This window comes from Gopherus flavomarginatus, chromosome 2 (genome assembly GCF_025201925.1).
Source record: "Gopherus flavomarginatus isolate rGopFla2 chromosome 2, rGopFla2.mat.asm, whole genome shotgun sequence".
Taxonomy (NCBI): Eukaryota; Metazoa; Chordata; order Testudines; family Testudinidae; genus Gopherus; species Gopherus flavomarginatus.
The window spans coordinates 194,138,417-194,153,540 of NC_066618.1; the positions used below are offsets into that span (position 1 = coordinate 194,138,417).

The 15,124-nt window shown below is 42.2% G+C and overlaps 1 protein-coding gene across 4 annotated transcripts in view; it reads right to left on the reverse strand.

Moving 5' to 3' along the window:
- The window catches only part of ATP9B (ATPase phospholipid transporting 9B (putative)), a 318,545-nt gene extending 310,831 nt beyond the window's left edge, over nucleotides 1-7,714 (reverse strand). For 3 of the 4 annotated variants that reach the window (XM_050941785.1, XM_050941787.1, XM_050941784.1), the window contains exon 1: nucleotides 7,537-7,714. In XM_050941785.1, coding sequence (XP_050797742.1) covers nucleotides 7,537-7,631 — 95 coding nt within the window. In that variant the 5' untranslated portion in view covers nucleotides 7,632-7,714. The remainder of the gene's footprint in view (nucleotides 1-7,536) is intronic. The other variant, XM_050941786.1, reaches the window with a different exon arrangement.
- Between the last annotated feature and the right edge of the window lie 7,410 nt (nucleotides 7,715-15,124).

Below are 15,124 nucleotides of genomic sequence, written 5' to 3' on the forward strand. Positions count from 1 at the left end.
AATAAAACAATCTACCAAGTAAAGTGGTGGACTCGCCATCCGTTGACATCTTCATATCAAAACTGGATTCCTTTCTAGAACATATGATTCAGCCAAACACAAGTTATTGGGCTCAAGAGAGGATAATGGGTGAAATTCTATGACCTGTATTATACAAAAGGTCAGAGTAGCTGTTCCAATGGTACCTTCTAACCTTAAAAACCTACGACTATAAAATCAGGAGGGAAGGTGCTCCTCCAACTGAAGAGAATAAAAAGGAATGAGGCCTTTTACTTATTTTATTTTTAACCCCAAAACTTTCAATTTAAAGCATCAGGCTCCAAGGCTCAGCTGCCCTGACAGACGGATTGGGTTTTAGAGAGGACCTGCTGAAGCAGGGGTGGTTGAGCACCACTGAACTAGGAACCTGAGTAGCAGGCAACCCTGAGAGAAGGCTTGGGCAGGACTTTGTCTTACTGTTCACATATGTGAAATAAAAGAATTAACAGAATCTATGCCCCAGGCAACACATTATCTAAACCCCAAATCAGTACAATACACAACAGTCATAGAATAACATGCAGATTTTCTGACTGAAGTGCTTTGCCACCTCAAATACAACTACCATGGAACTATATTAACAATGGATATTTTCTTAATTGGTTTACTTAGTATCATATAGAAGTCATTTTGGAACAAATTGATAAATTAAACAGTTATAAGGCACCAGGACGAGATGGTATTCACCCAAGAGTTCTGAAGGAACTCATATGAAACTGCCACGCTACAAACCGTGCTCTGTAACTTATCGCTTAAATGAGCCTCTGTACCAGATGACTGGAAGATGGATCATTAATGTAATGCCAGTTTTTATAAAAGGCTGCAGGGGCGATTTTGGCAATTACAGACCAGTGACAGGTAACTTGGTTGAAAATACAAGGAAGAACAGAATTATCAGACACATATATGAATATGATACGTTGGGGAAGAGTCAACATAACTCTTGTAAAGAGAAATCATGCCTCATCACTCTATAAGAATTCTCTGAGGGTGTCAACAAGCCTGTGAACAAGGGTATCCAGTGGATACAGTGTAACTGAACTTTCAGAAAGACTGACAAGATTCTACACCAAAGGCTCTTAAGCAAAGTAAGTAGCCGTGTGACAAGAGGGAAGGCCCTCTTGTAGATCAGTAACTGGTTAAAAAACAGGAGACAAAGGATAAGAATAAATGGTCAGTTTTCAAATGGAAAGTGGTAAATAGCAGGGTCTCTCACGGATCTGCACAGAGACCCATACAGTTCAACATATTCATAAATAATCTGGAAAAGGCTTGAAACAGTGAGGTGATAAAGTTTGCAGATGATACTACATTATCAAGATAGTTAAGACCAAAGCTGAGTGTGAAGAGTTACAAAGACATCTTACAAAGACAAAACTAGGTGAGCAACAAATTTGTAACTGAAATCTAATGCTGATGCATGCAAAATAGTGCAAGTTGAAAAACATAATCCCAATACAAAATGATGAATTCTAAATCACCTTAACTGATTGTGTATGTGTGTGTGTTCCTACTGTATTTTCCACTACACACATCCAAAGAAGTGGGGCTGTAGCCTATGAAAGTTTATGCTCAAATAAATTTGTTAGTCTCTAAGGTGCCACAAGTCCTTTTTTCCCCAATTAGCTGTTACCACTCAATAAATGGATCTTGAAATCACCATGGATAGTTCTCTGAAAAACATCTGTTCAATGTGCAGCAGCAGTCAAAAAGCTAATAGAACGTTAGGAACCATTAGGAAAGGGATAGACAATAAGTCAGAAAATATCATAATGCCATTACATAAATCTATGGTATGCAGACATCTTGAATACTGCTTGCAGTTCTGGTCACCCCATCTCAAAATATAGATACTGTGTATTAAAATTGGAAAAGGTACAGAAAAGGGCATCAAAATTATTAGCGGGATGTAACTGCTTCCACATGAGGAGAGATTAAAAAGATGGACTGCTCAGTTTAGAAAAGAGACAACTCAGGGGAGATATGATACAGGTGTATAAAATCATGAGTGGTGTCTAGAAAGTGAAAAGGGCATTGTTATTACCCCTTCACAAAACACACAAAGCAGAGGTCACCCAATTAAATTAATAAGCAGCAGGTTTAAAACAAACAAAACGGAGTACTTCTTCACACAATGCACAGCCAACCTGTGGAACTCATTGCCAGGGGACGTTGTGAAGGCCAAAACTATAACTTGGTTCAAAAAAGAATTAGATAAATTCATGAAGGACAGGTCCAACACTGGCTATTAACCAAGATGATCAGGGATGCAACCCCATGCTCTTGGTGTCCCTAAACTTCTGACTGCCAGAAGCTGGAACTGGATGGATCATTTGAGAACTGCCCTGTTCTGTTCATTTCCTGTGAAGCATCTGACACTGGCCACTGGCTGAAGACTGAATACTGGGCTAGATGGATGATTGGTCTGACCCGGTATGGCCATTCTTATTTTCTGATGTTCACAGAATCTGAACAAGAAACCAGTGATTGTAATGTGAAATCAAGGTAATTATGAACGAGGTATCCAAACTTCTGTGAAATTTTTGGTTCAGATTGCAATCAGTATATGTTTTCCTGCAGAATGTTAGATGCTTATTTACCTTTATTTCCACAAACTGAAGATCACGAAATATTTCTGATTAAAACTATCTTGTATAAAGCTTCAGCTTTCTTAATGTAATTACAGGGAGGGTTGGGATTTTAAATGTTTCTTTGCTTAAAGCTAAGATCTGCTTTAAAATGCTGTTAAATAAAAGCGAGGTACATTTATTGTCTCTCTCCCCCCAAAAACTCTTATTGCTGACTGAGTAGTAGATTAACAATTCAATTTATATGAACAAAAGTTAAACATTTATGGTTTTATCATCTTTCTATTCTGAACAGTTTTGTCACCATGTGCCAAACCAAACAGACATAGATAAGAACTCTAATGGCAGATCTATACTTAAAATACTGCAGCAGTGCAGCTGCACTGGTGCACCTGCACTGGTATAGCGCTTCAGTGAAGATGCTACTACACTGACAGCAGAGCTTCTCTCATTGGTGTACTTAACCCACCTCCGTGAAAGGGGGTAGTTATGTCAAGATGAGAAGCCTTCCCATCAATATAACGCTATCTACACCAGCGGTTAGGTCAGTATAACTAGATTGCTCAAGTGTATATTTTTCACACCCTGAGCAACAGTTATGCAGATGCACGTTTACTGCATAGGCCTGGTCTAAGAAATGCAGCACTTCCCAGCAGTCTTGGCTTTCTAAGAATAGCTGTAGTTCAGAGAGAGAGAGAGAGAGAGAGAGAGAACGAACAGTATCTATTATAGTTTCTCCCATCTCCTCAAAACAATTAACATGTTGGCCTTTGCTTATTTTTCACTCAGTCATTTGGATTTCCAACCAAAATAAGGATATGAGAGTCAGCTGACAATACTACAAAACTGTATAGCTAAACTACTCCCCCAAACAGAAAACAAGAAATGGATTCTGCCAATTCAATCCTATTTCTTTCTTTCCAATAAAAAATGAATCAGACAATTTTTTTAAAATACTTCAGGTTTTAAAGATTCAGAGAAAAAATATGCAGGACTTGGCGCATGGTTTTGCAGAACTGAAGTGTCTAAACTACAATACATGGCACACACATCCCTATTCTAGCACCAGACTACCTTGTCACAGAGTATGTCAACAGAAAAGGCTACTTTTCCATGGTAATGCAAGTGCTGGTGGATCACTAGGGATGCTTTACTGACATCAGTGTGGGCTGGTCATGGAAGGTGCATGACACACACATCTTTAAGACCACAGGACTGTTCGGAAAGTTGCAAGCAGGGACTTTCTTTCCAAATCAGTGGATTTGCACTGGGAATGTTGACATGCCAAAAGTGATCTTGGAAAAACCCAGCCTACCTCTTCCTCCCATGGCTGATGAAGCTGTACACCAGCAACCGCGACAGCACCAAGGAGAGCTTCAGCTACAGGTTCAACAGTTGCAGAATGACAGCTGAATGTGTAGTGTAGACCAGGCCTAACATGAATTAAGGTAATATTCATTTTAGGTGAATCTGCTTGACTTTTGTAGGTGTTATGGAAAGTACAAGCGTTCTAGCTGAGCCTTTGGATTTTCAAGGATTTCCATTTCAATTTGACCACATCTTCAATAGTCACATGTAGAGGGAGAGATATGGATTGGTTTTGGAGCCCAAGAGGAAATACTTTCTGGTAGTCTCTTCCCTAATCACCTGGAGCCTACTCCTGAACAAATCTGGTCAGGAATATTCTGAGAAACAAGGTTTTTGTGGGAGCTTCCCAGGGCTTCTACCAAACAAACCAACCTGGAGCTGGCAATCCCAGGACCCACAGCTCCAGGACAGCCACTCCATGAAAATTGCCCCAGGGCTGGGAATCCCATGGCACCAGAGACCGCAGTTGGGGAACATCATTGCTGCAATACCATCCACTCTGTCCTTCACATTGACCAGAATCACAGTCTGGTGTAGCCGGAGGTGATTAACCGCACTGTACTCTCACCAGGGCTTCCAGGCTCCCTGCCACCTGAACTGGAATCCTGAAAACCCTGGGACAGGGATCCAGAGTCCACAACTAGAGGGCAGCTACAACATATAGTGTGTCCTGATGCCAGGGATCCCAGGGCTTCCACAGTCCATAGCTATGGGGTAGCCTCACCATGCAGACTAGGGCCAGGGATACCTAGGACTTCCAGACACCCAAGTGCCTGATTCCCACAGTCTGGGGAGTCAGGTGGCTTAGGAGTCTGGAAGCCTGGGGTTCTCAACTCCAGAGCATTCTGCACAGTGGACTGCCCCAGAGCCGCAAACCCTGGAAGCCTCAGCAGCTACTATTGAACTTGACATGATTCTTTATCAGTTTCACTGAGCCTATGAGGGAAGGGCAGCAATGACATTGACGCAACTGAGCAGTTTCATTTGGTATTCAGTGATGAGTCACAGTGAAACTTAATAGAATCAGTCAATTTCAGTCAGCAGCTCAAGGAGCATACTTCCTTTCAGAAACACAAAGTGGGAATTCACATTTTGTAAGAAATTTCAGAATGTCCAAATTTCCTATAAAATTGAAATTCTGAGGTTCAATTACTTCTATTCCTGAGCTGCCACCGTCGCCTTCCCCAGCCTGCCATAAAAAGAGGAAGGATATTAAAATTAATAGCAGAAATGATTACCCTCATGCCAGGAAATATGGGAGTCTGACAAAACTCACCTTTCTGGCACAGTCCAATTCCACCTCATTTTGCATATCCATAAGTCTACCCTCCAAAGTTGTGGTACAGATATGCCCAGTCCTGTATGGCAAACTGAAAATTTAAACTTCTTCACAACCCCTTTAACATAGCTTCCTTAAGGTCATTAACTGATATTCTCAAATTGCCCTAACAAACCACTTCCTTCCAATAGCAGAAAAGCTCTGATCCTGTATTCAGTTTTGGGAAATATGAAAACTCTTTAGTATCCGTTTTAAAGTGAAGGACTAATGCCTTGTTTACACAAGGAAATTGTATTATCTAGAAACTAGTTAAGTTTGTGTAACCCTCTTGTGTTTAAGCTATTTTAGTCTGAAAAGTACCTTATATCAGTTTAATTTATGTCAATTCCTTAAGGGCTTCAAACGTTGCTAAGACCAATGTTTTTTCTCCTACAGCAGAAGAGACGATGACTGCAACACACAAAGCAAGGTAAAAGCAGCAGCTTCCTGCTTTATTTAGATACTGTGTCATCAACTGCTCCAGAATATATACAGAATCATAAGTGACTGAGTTCAGGTCCGAATAGGTTAAATAAAACCTTTTTGCTTCATCAAGCCCTAAGAGCAACACTGTATCTTCACTGCAGCATTAACTTGAGTTATCTACAGTCCTCTCAAATGAACCAAGCTCCAGTTAGAGCAGCCACACTGCAAAATAACACTCAAAATGTACAAAGTGATTGTGCTAGTAACTAACAAGTTGTGTTAACTCAAGATACACTCTATACACCAAAGGTATATCTACACTGCAGCTGGGAGCAAGCCTCCAGCCCAGGCAGACAGACTCACATTAGCAGGGCCTGAACTAGCATGCTAAAAATAGCAGTGTAGACATCAAGGCTCAGGATGGAACTCAAGCTCTCAAATCCAAGGGGTCAGGTGGGTTTGAGAGCCTAAGCTCCAGCTCAAACCATAGCATCCACACTGTTATTTTTATCATGCTAGCTCGGGCGCAATTAGCATGAGCCTGTCTACCTGGGCTGGGAGGTCTGATTCCAGATGCTGTGTAGATACACCTCTACAGGTCAGGCAAGTCAAGTTAAGAAGCACTACCAAATTCAAATTAAGAGGTGTCATGTATGGACAGGATTCAAAATTGGAACAACATTTGAGTTCTAACTCAAGTTAATTATGCAACAAACACAAGCCCTTGGTGACTTGCTGAAGGTCACAGTGCAAGTCAGGGGCGGAGCAAGGAAGAGAAGCCACATTCTTGAACTAGCCACGAGACAGTGCTCTATTATATTTTAATAAATATTTCTGTCTTTAAGTAAAAATCACAGCAGTATGCCCTGATCTCGCAAACACTTAAGCATGTGCTAACTTTTGTGCAAGTGAGCAATTTCATTAATGTCACATAAAACTGAGCATATGAACAAGGGACTGCAAGATTAGAGCCACTTTCTCTGCAGATCACACTATAATGTAAGGTTCTTTGAATTGCTATGTAAAAAATAGTAAAGGTACACGGTTAAGACAAAAAAAGCTTTATGTGTACATTGTTTGGCTAATCTACCATGCAGACTTTTTTAAAATCTTATTTACTTTGCATTATTTGTTCATTTTTTGAATTGTCAGCTCAGTGAAAATAGGCTCTCCATGCCATTGCTGATGATGAAAGTAACCAGCGGTCACGTTTAAATCCAAACACACAGTTATCAACTTTTTAAAAATGAAAGTTAGATCACACTTCAGATACCACAATGGCTTCCTAAACCCTCATGCCCATTTTCATGGATTCACAATCTCCCTTGGGCAGACCAACAGAAAACAGGAGAAATGGACCAACTTACTGTGGGAATAACGACACTGCCTGTGGGTGAATGGGGCAGACAGAGCCTCCCTTGCCAAACACAGGAGTGTTAGGGCCGGGACTCATCTCCACAGCCCCTTACAGGGCACCTGCCGCGTCCCTCACCCTTTCCTTCCCCGGAACCCTCTGACCCGACCCCCAGCAGCGCTGAGAACTAGCGCAGTGACCTCACACACAGCTACTCTGAAGCCCTCGCTCCCCCACAGCAGAGGGGAGGCCTGGCAGTGCTCGGGCGGGGCTGCCACCCTCCCCTACCAGCTCCGCACTCCCGCCCCCGCCGCTTCATCCCTGCCCCATAGGGCGCGGAGAGAGGGGATCCTGGCCCCGCGAGGTAGGGCAGGTCTCGCCGGGCCGGGGCCCCTTCCACCCCCATCGCCACGGAGCTCAGGGGGCCCCGCCCCCGCCAGTACCTGTTGTGCCTCTGCGCGGCGGGGACACTGGTGTAATAGGCCGCTCGGCGCTGGGTGCTGCGCGGCACCGGGTGCAGCGGGATGTGGTCCGCCATCTTCCCCGCCCACCTGCCCGGAACCTGGTCCCGTCCGTGAACCGTCACCCGACGTCACCCTGCCCCGCGCCAACACCACGCGCGAGGATCTGCCGCAGACACCTGACGTCACCAACAGCTGATAGAGGGGGCGGTGCTAGGCGCGGCTGAGATATAAACAAGTGGGCGGGGCTTCCGCGGCCGCACCACCCAGTTGACCGCAAAACGCGAGCTCTTGTGCTCGTTGTCAGCGCGTGCGGAGTGGGCTGGGGGCGGGGCGGGAAGGTTAACTAAACTAAACTAAGGGCATTGTGGCGGGACGCATGGGAGGGAGGACAGGTAGAGGGGTGGATAGAGGCTGGCTGCAGTGTTGCGTGGGGGACTGCATAAGGCGGTGGCTGAGTGGGGCTAGGAACCGCGCACGCCTGAGTTTAGTCATCTGTGCTAATTTCGATCTTCTTATGTTTTCATTTTAAAAGTACTTATTGACCTTGTTGTGCCAGTGTTAGTCGGGGAGCTGGAGCCGTACCCGCAGGAGGTGACGGGACTGTGGCAGGCACCCGTGGTAACACAGTGCGTGCATGCCTTGATCTGCTGCCCCTCTAGGGACTGAATTCCATCCAAAAGGCTTGATCCCTGGGCCTGCAGAGCTGAGGAATGCTTACTGGGAGCTCTGCGCCAGTGATGCTGAGAGTTCACATTCACTTTAACTCCTGCTGTCTTTAAAATCCAGATTAACTTTTGTTTGGAAAAAAGTTATAGATGCTTAAAATACTTTTATGCTAAATCTTCAAGATGTAGTAAAATATTATTTGTCTACATTTACAACTCCTACTACAGAGTAGCTGCAGCCCCACCAAAGCACTGTTGTGGGCTACGTGAGAATGGGAAAATGAAACGATAGAAACAAACAAAAATGTCCTCTTGTCACCATTCGGACAGAAAGGCAAAAATAAAAAGCATACATTTTGGAAAATCTTTGGTTTTTAGTAACCTTTGCAGTCCTTGTCTGTGTGGGGCTAGAGGATTTTGCTGTGTCTTCCATTTCAGCTAGTTTTCCCCATTCTGGTGGTGAGGGACATCTATCAGCATTCACATTGCACTCCCCATCAGTATCTGGCCAAGGCCGGGGAAGCTAATGATCCAACTAGTGGATCAAAAAGCAGCAGATCAAATTTGGTGAAGATTCTGATGGAACAAAGCAACCAGCTGCAGGAGTAAAAAGAGAATGCAGGCAGAAGCCCAGCAACACAGTGGGGGCTACGCAGTTTATTGTACCCAATGCGACATGTATGATTACCTGCCTGATGGGTAGGTGGTGTATGTGTGCATTCAGTGCAAGGATCTCCTGGCCCTCAGAGACTGTGAGTTGAGGGGAGACAGAGGTGCATAGATGAGACTTTCTGAGACATAGTAGAACGGTCCCACCCCCGGTCTGACAGTCTCTATGCTGTTGAGGAGAATGAAAGTCCCAGGGAAGGAGGGCATCTAACTGGAGCAGAGGATAACAATCCCATAGTTGGGACCCTCCTTCCAGATGATGTGGTATCCTCTTGCACTGGGGATACCCCTCCGTGTAGTAGTGGCTGGAAGTGGCGCGGGTCGAGGGACGTACTGGCTGCCACTTCCAGCTGCTCCCATTGGCCTGAAGCGGCAAACTGCGGCCGGTGGGAGCCGTGATCGGCCGGACTTGCGGACAGGGCAAGTAAACAAACTGGCCCGACCCGCCAGGGCTTTCCCTACAAAAGCAGCATCCCAAGTTTAAGAAACACTAATCTAGTCCTAAGTGGAGCATAGGATCTGGTCCAAGAGGTGAATATAGCTGGACTGCTTGGTAATAGTGACCATAATATAATTAAATTTAATATCCCTGTGGCAGGAAAAACACCACAGTGGCTGTCATGGTATAATTCCCCACTCTGAACCTTAGCGTCCAAAAGATGGGGTACCAGCATGAATTCTTCTAAGCTTAATTACCAGCTTAGAACCTGTAGCGCTGCCACCAACCAGGAATTCCAGTGCCTGGTACCCTCTGGTCCCCCCCAAGACCTTGCCCGGGGAACCCCAAGACCCAGTCCCTCTGGATCTTAACACAAGGACAGTAAACCCTTTCCCCCACCGTTACCTCTCCCAGGCTTCCCCTCCATGGGTTACCCTGGAAGATCACTGTGATTCAAACTCCTTGAATCTTAAACAGAGAGGAAAATGCACCTTCCCCCCACGTCCTTCTCTCTCCCCCTCCCAGACTCTCTCTGAGAGAGACAGTAATCCTAACACAGAGAGAAACTAGCCTCTCTCTCCCCCCTTCCCTCCTTTCTCCCCACCAATTCCCTGGTGAATCCAGACCCAGTCCCTTGGGGTCTCACCAGAATAAAAAAACAATCAGGTTCTTAAACAAGAAAAGCTTTTAATTAAAGAAAGAAAAAACAGTAAAAATTATCTTTGTAAATTTAAGATGGAATATGTTACAGGGTCTTTCAGCTATAGACACTGGGAATACCCTCCCAGCCTAAGTATACAAGTACAAATTAAAATCCTTTCAGCAAAATACAAATTTAAACTCCTTCCAGCCAAATACACATTTGCAAATAAAGAAAACAAACATAACCTAACTCGCTTTATCTACCTAGTACTTGCTATTCTGAACTTATAAGAGCCTGTATCGGAGAGATTGGAGAGAAACCTGGTTGCACGTCTGGTCCCTCTGAGTCCCCAGAGTGAACAACAACCAAAAACTAACAGCACACACACAAACTTCCCTCCTTCAAGATTTGAAAGTATCCTGTCCCCTGATTGGTCCTCTGGTCAGGTGACAGCCTGGCTCACTGATCTTGTTAACCCTTTACAGGCAAAAGAGATATGAAGTACTTCTGTTCCATTAACTCTTAACCATCCGTTTATGACAGTGGCCCAACACTGTAGAATTTAATTTCAGAAAGAAAAACTACACAAAAATGAGGAGGTTAGTTAAATAGAAATTAAAGGGTACAGTGCCAAAAGTTAAATCTCTGCAAGCTGCGTGGAAACTTTTTAAAGACACCATTATAGAGGCTCAACTTAAATGTATACCCCAAATTAAAAAACATAGTAAGAGAACCAAAAAAGAGCCACTATGGCTAAATAACAAAGTAAAAGAAACAGTGAGAGGCAAAAAGGCATCCTTTAAAAAGTGGAAGTTAAATCCTAGTGAGGAAAATAAAAAGAAGCATAAACACTGGCAAATGAGATGTAAAAATGCAATTGAGAAGGCCAAAAAAGAATTTGAGGAACAGTTAGCCAAAGCTAATGTGACGCCAATTTTTAAAAAGAGCTCCAGAGGTGATCCCGGCAATTACAGGCCTGTAAGCCTGACTTCAGTACTGGACAAATTGGTTGAAATTATAATAAAGAACAATATTTTCAGATGTATAGATGAACATAATTTGTTGAGGAAGAGTCAACATGGTTTTAGTAAAGGGAAATCATGCCTCATTAATCTACTAGAGTTCTTTGAGGGGGTCAACAAGCATTTGCACCCAGGGGATCCAGTGGATATAGTGTACTTAGATTTTCAGAAAGCTTTGGACAAGGTCCCTCACCAAATGCTCTTACGCAAAGTAAGCTACCCTGGGATAAGAGGGAAGGTGCTCTCATGGATTGGTAACTGGTTAAAAGGTAGGAAACAAACTGTAGGTATAAATGGTCGGTTTTCAGAATGGAGAGAGGTAAATAGTGGTGTCCTCCAGGGGTCTGTTTTGGGACCAGTCCCATTCAACATATTCTTAAATGATCTGGAAAAAAAGGGTAAACAGCGAGGTGGCAAAATTTGCAGATGATACGAAATTACTAAAGATAGTTAAGACCCAGGCAGACTGAGAAGAGCTACAAAACTGGTGACTGGGCAACAAAATTGGAGATGAAATTTAATGTTGATAAATGCAAAGTAATGCACATTGGAAAGCATAATCCCAACTATACATGCAAAATGATGGGGTCTAAATTAGCTGTTGCCACTCAAGAAAGAGATCTTGGGGTCATTGTAGATAGTTCTCTGAAAACATCCACTCAATGTACAGCAACAGTCAAAAAAGCAAACAGAATGCTGGGAATAATTAAGAAAAAGCTAGATAATAGAACAGAAAATGTGTTGCCTCTATATACATCCATGGTATGCCCACATCTTGAATACTGTGTGCAGATGTGGTCGCCCAATCTCAAAAAAGATATAATGGAATTGGAAAAGGTTCAGTAAAGGGCAACAAAAATGATTAGGGGTATGAAATGGCTTCTGTATGAGGAGACATTAATAAGACTGGGACTTATCAGCTTTGAAAAGAGACAACTAAGGGGGGATATGATTGAGGTCTATAAAATCATGACTGGTGTAGAGAAAGTAGATAAGGAAGTGTTGTTTACTACTTCTCATAACACAAGAATTAGGGGTCACCAAATGAAATTAATAGGCAACAGGTTTAAAACAAATAAAGGAAGTATTCACAAAACACACAGTCAATCTGTGGAACTCCTTGCCAGAGAATGTTACGAAGGCCAAGACCATAACAGAGTTTGAAAAAGAACTAGATAAATTCATGGAGGATAGGTCCATCAATGGCTATTAGCCAGGATGGGCAGGGATGGTGTCCCTCGCCTCTGTTTGCCAGAAGCTGGGAATGAGTGACAGGGAATTGATCACTTGATGATTACCTGTTCTGTTCATTCCCTCTGGAGCACCTGCCACTGGCCACTGTTGGAAGAGAGGATGCTGGGCTGGATGGATCTTTGATCTGACCCAGTAGGGCCATTCTTACGTTCTTATGGTACCATAGCACGAGAGAGTAATTAAATATCCCAGCTACCGGCCAACAGTGAATTATATCCCTACTTAATTTCTACCCTCACACATTAGCTTCTGAACTATCCAAAAAAGCATATAAGAATATTTTCATAATAGGAAGTTCCAACTCTCTCTTCACTCTGGTCTTCCTCTTATTCAACAATGGCTGCAACCCTTTTTCACTCAAACTGTCAAATGTCTGAAAAAATTCAGTCCAACAGGTGAAAATTTCAAAAACATTTTAAAAGCAGCAAAGAGTCCTGTGGCACCTTATGAACTAACAGATGTATTGGAGCATGAGCTTTCATTAGTGAATACCCACTTCATTGGATGCACATTTTAAGTTACTCATAATGAAGTTATGACAAAGCCCAGATGATCTTAACTATGTTTGTCTCTAATGCCCTTGCTATGATATTTATAAAATTATTTATACATACACACAAACACAGGGTGGTGATGTGTGTTAAGATTTTATTGCCATGAGTTTGCAGACGCTGTGATTGATAAGTATAGTCATCACTACTGAAATACATACAGCATCATATGAATGCCAGTAAAGTGTTTATTCCTCATTGTATCATGTGCTCTGTATGTCACAGAAAAATATTACAAATGTTTTGAAAAACATTCATTTACCTCCACCTGTTTAGCCAAAGGCAGTAGTCCACATACCCAGATCTTAGAAGGAGAGACAAAATTTTGTCTTTTCTATAATCTAACAGCTAGCTAGATGACCAAGAGGAAAACTCATTTTTTTACTTTATTCCATTTTGCTTAATTGTAATATATATATTTAAATGTAAGTTATTTGTAACTACGTTAGCACAGTTTATCATGACTTTCTCTTTACCAAGCGCTCTGTGTTATGCCCTAATGTTGAATCTTGTCATGAAGAAGACCACAAACTCTTCAGGACATGAACTGAGTTTGTGCAGCATCTATTCAATCCTGATCCCAGCATGATACTGTAATGTAAATAGTTTATATATTTTATTCTTAAATTACTATTAATAGAAAAGGCATTTTGAATAATATTGTATCAAGATATGTTACTTGGGGACTTTGCAAGATTAGAAGCAAATGTTTTGCATTCTTTTGGAAAGCAGGGAAATTGCCCTTTCATGTGGTTTAAACCTTTTGTTTAGAGATCCAGAAACACTACAAGATATTGGCCTGTCATTAGTCTAGGTCTTTTGTTTTGCTTTTCAGGCAGTTCAGGTGAGAGCAATATCACATTTCAAGAAAATAAACATTTTTCTGGTATTCCTTATTCTTTGTTTATTAAATGGTGGCTACATGCAGTTTATCACCTGGATATTTACATAACATGTTTATAATTTTAAATTTATACTATTCACCCTGGAATGAGCAGTCCAATCATCCACAATGATCCATTCCCTGTTTCCTTTCCTGCATCTCCCTGCCTTTATACAAATGGCAGTGTTCCAGGATCTAGATACATGAAGATTGTGGGCTCTCGGTTTACCTAGGAGTGAGCTGGTGTGGAAACTGATTTGCATTTGTTGCAGATGCATGTCTCCCACAGGTGTAGAATCTGTCTAGTTCTTCCCCACGCCCCCACAGGGCTTTAATAATTTATACCTCCACCACTGTTCTATTTCTGGTATATGTGTTCAAGGTTAAAACAGGATCAGGGTGCTCCCTTATGTATCCAAAGTTTAGGTTACTCCCCATTTGTGCCCTTTGGACCAAGTGTTTATCTCAGTTATACTAATGTAAACCTAGAGAAATGCCACTGACTTCAGTTGCGTGTAAAACCAGAGTAAGTGAGTAATCATTTATCTGTATGTAAGCCTCGTGGAGTGTTTTAGAAGACAATTTTTAAAAAATTAGATATTCTCAAACTGTTGACTGAACCACAGAGCACTGCCAGGTGGTCTGTACTGTGGAGCTGCTTTCCGTCACAGTGGTAAAGCAGCTGCAATATCAGTCTTCAGCTTTGCAACTAGTTGCAGCTCAGTCCAAGAGATGCTTACGGTGCCTAGGGACTTTTTTTGGTCAACTAACTAACTCATATCGTGTTTTCTCCGGTCGTCTTTGGCAGTTGGAGCTGAAGGCAGCAAGGGGAGACTCTGAACCAATAATGTAAAGCCCAACAGTCTGGGAGAGTAAAGAGAAAGCATAAATACCAAATAGGGAGACATAAGTTGATATATGCATCAGTTCAAAGACATTTTATTTTAAGCTTGGTTCCTTAATGACTTTTTATGTAACCAAATGCTGTCTTGCCACTGGAAATAGTGGGACTGGGAGGGGTGTTTTTTTTGTGAGAGGATCTCTGTTTTAAAGGCCTGTTCCAGACTATGAAACCATTTTAGAATTACAGTGATACAAAAGCAAGGATATTAAAATGCACACAAAACTATAAAATAACAATTACATAAAAACATGCTATGAACACAATAAGAACTGGAAACAAAAACTAATCTTAGATACAACAAATTTCATACTTTATCCTATAACTGTCTAAATAACTGCAGGAGAGGAAATTTCCTTTCTACTGTTTCTACACCTTTGTTATTATTATTATTTATTATTTATTTATTATTCACAGAGTACTGTGTTTGTCAGTTAATCTGGTCCTCCCAGCTGTTACAATCTTTTCAGACCATCTTTCAAGGTCTTCGCTTTGGTAAATGTCACCTCTCTTTAACCCTGTAAGATTTATGGACAGCTA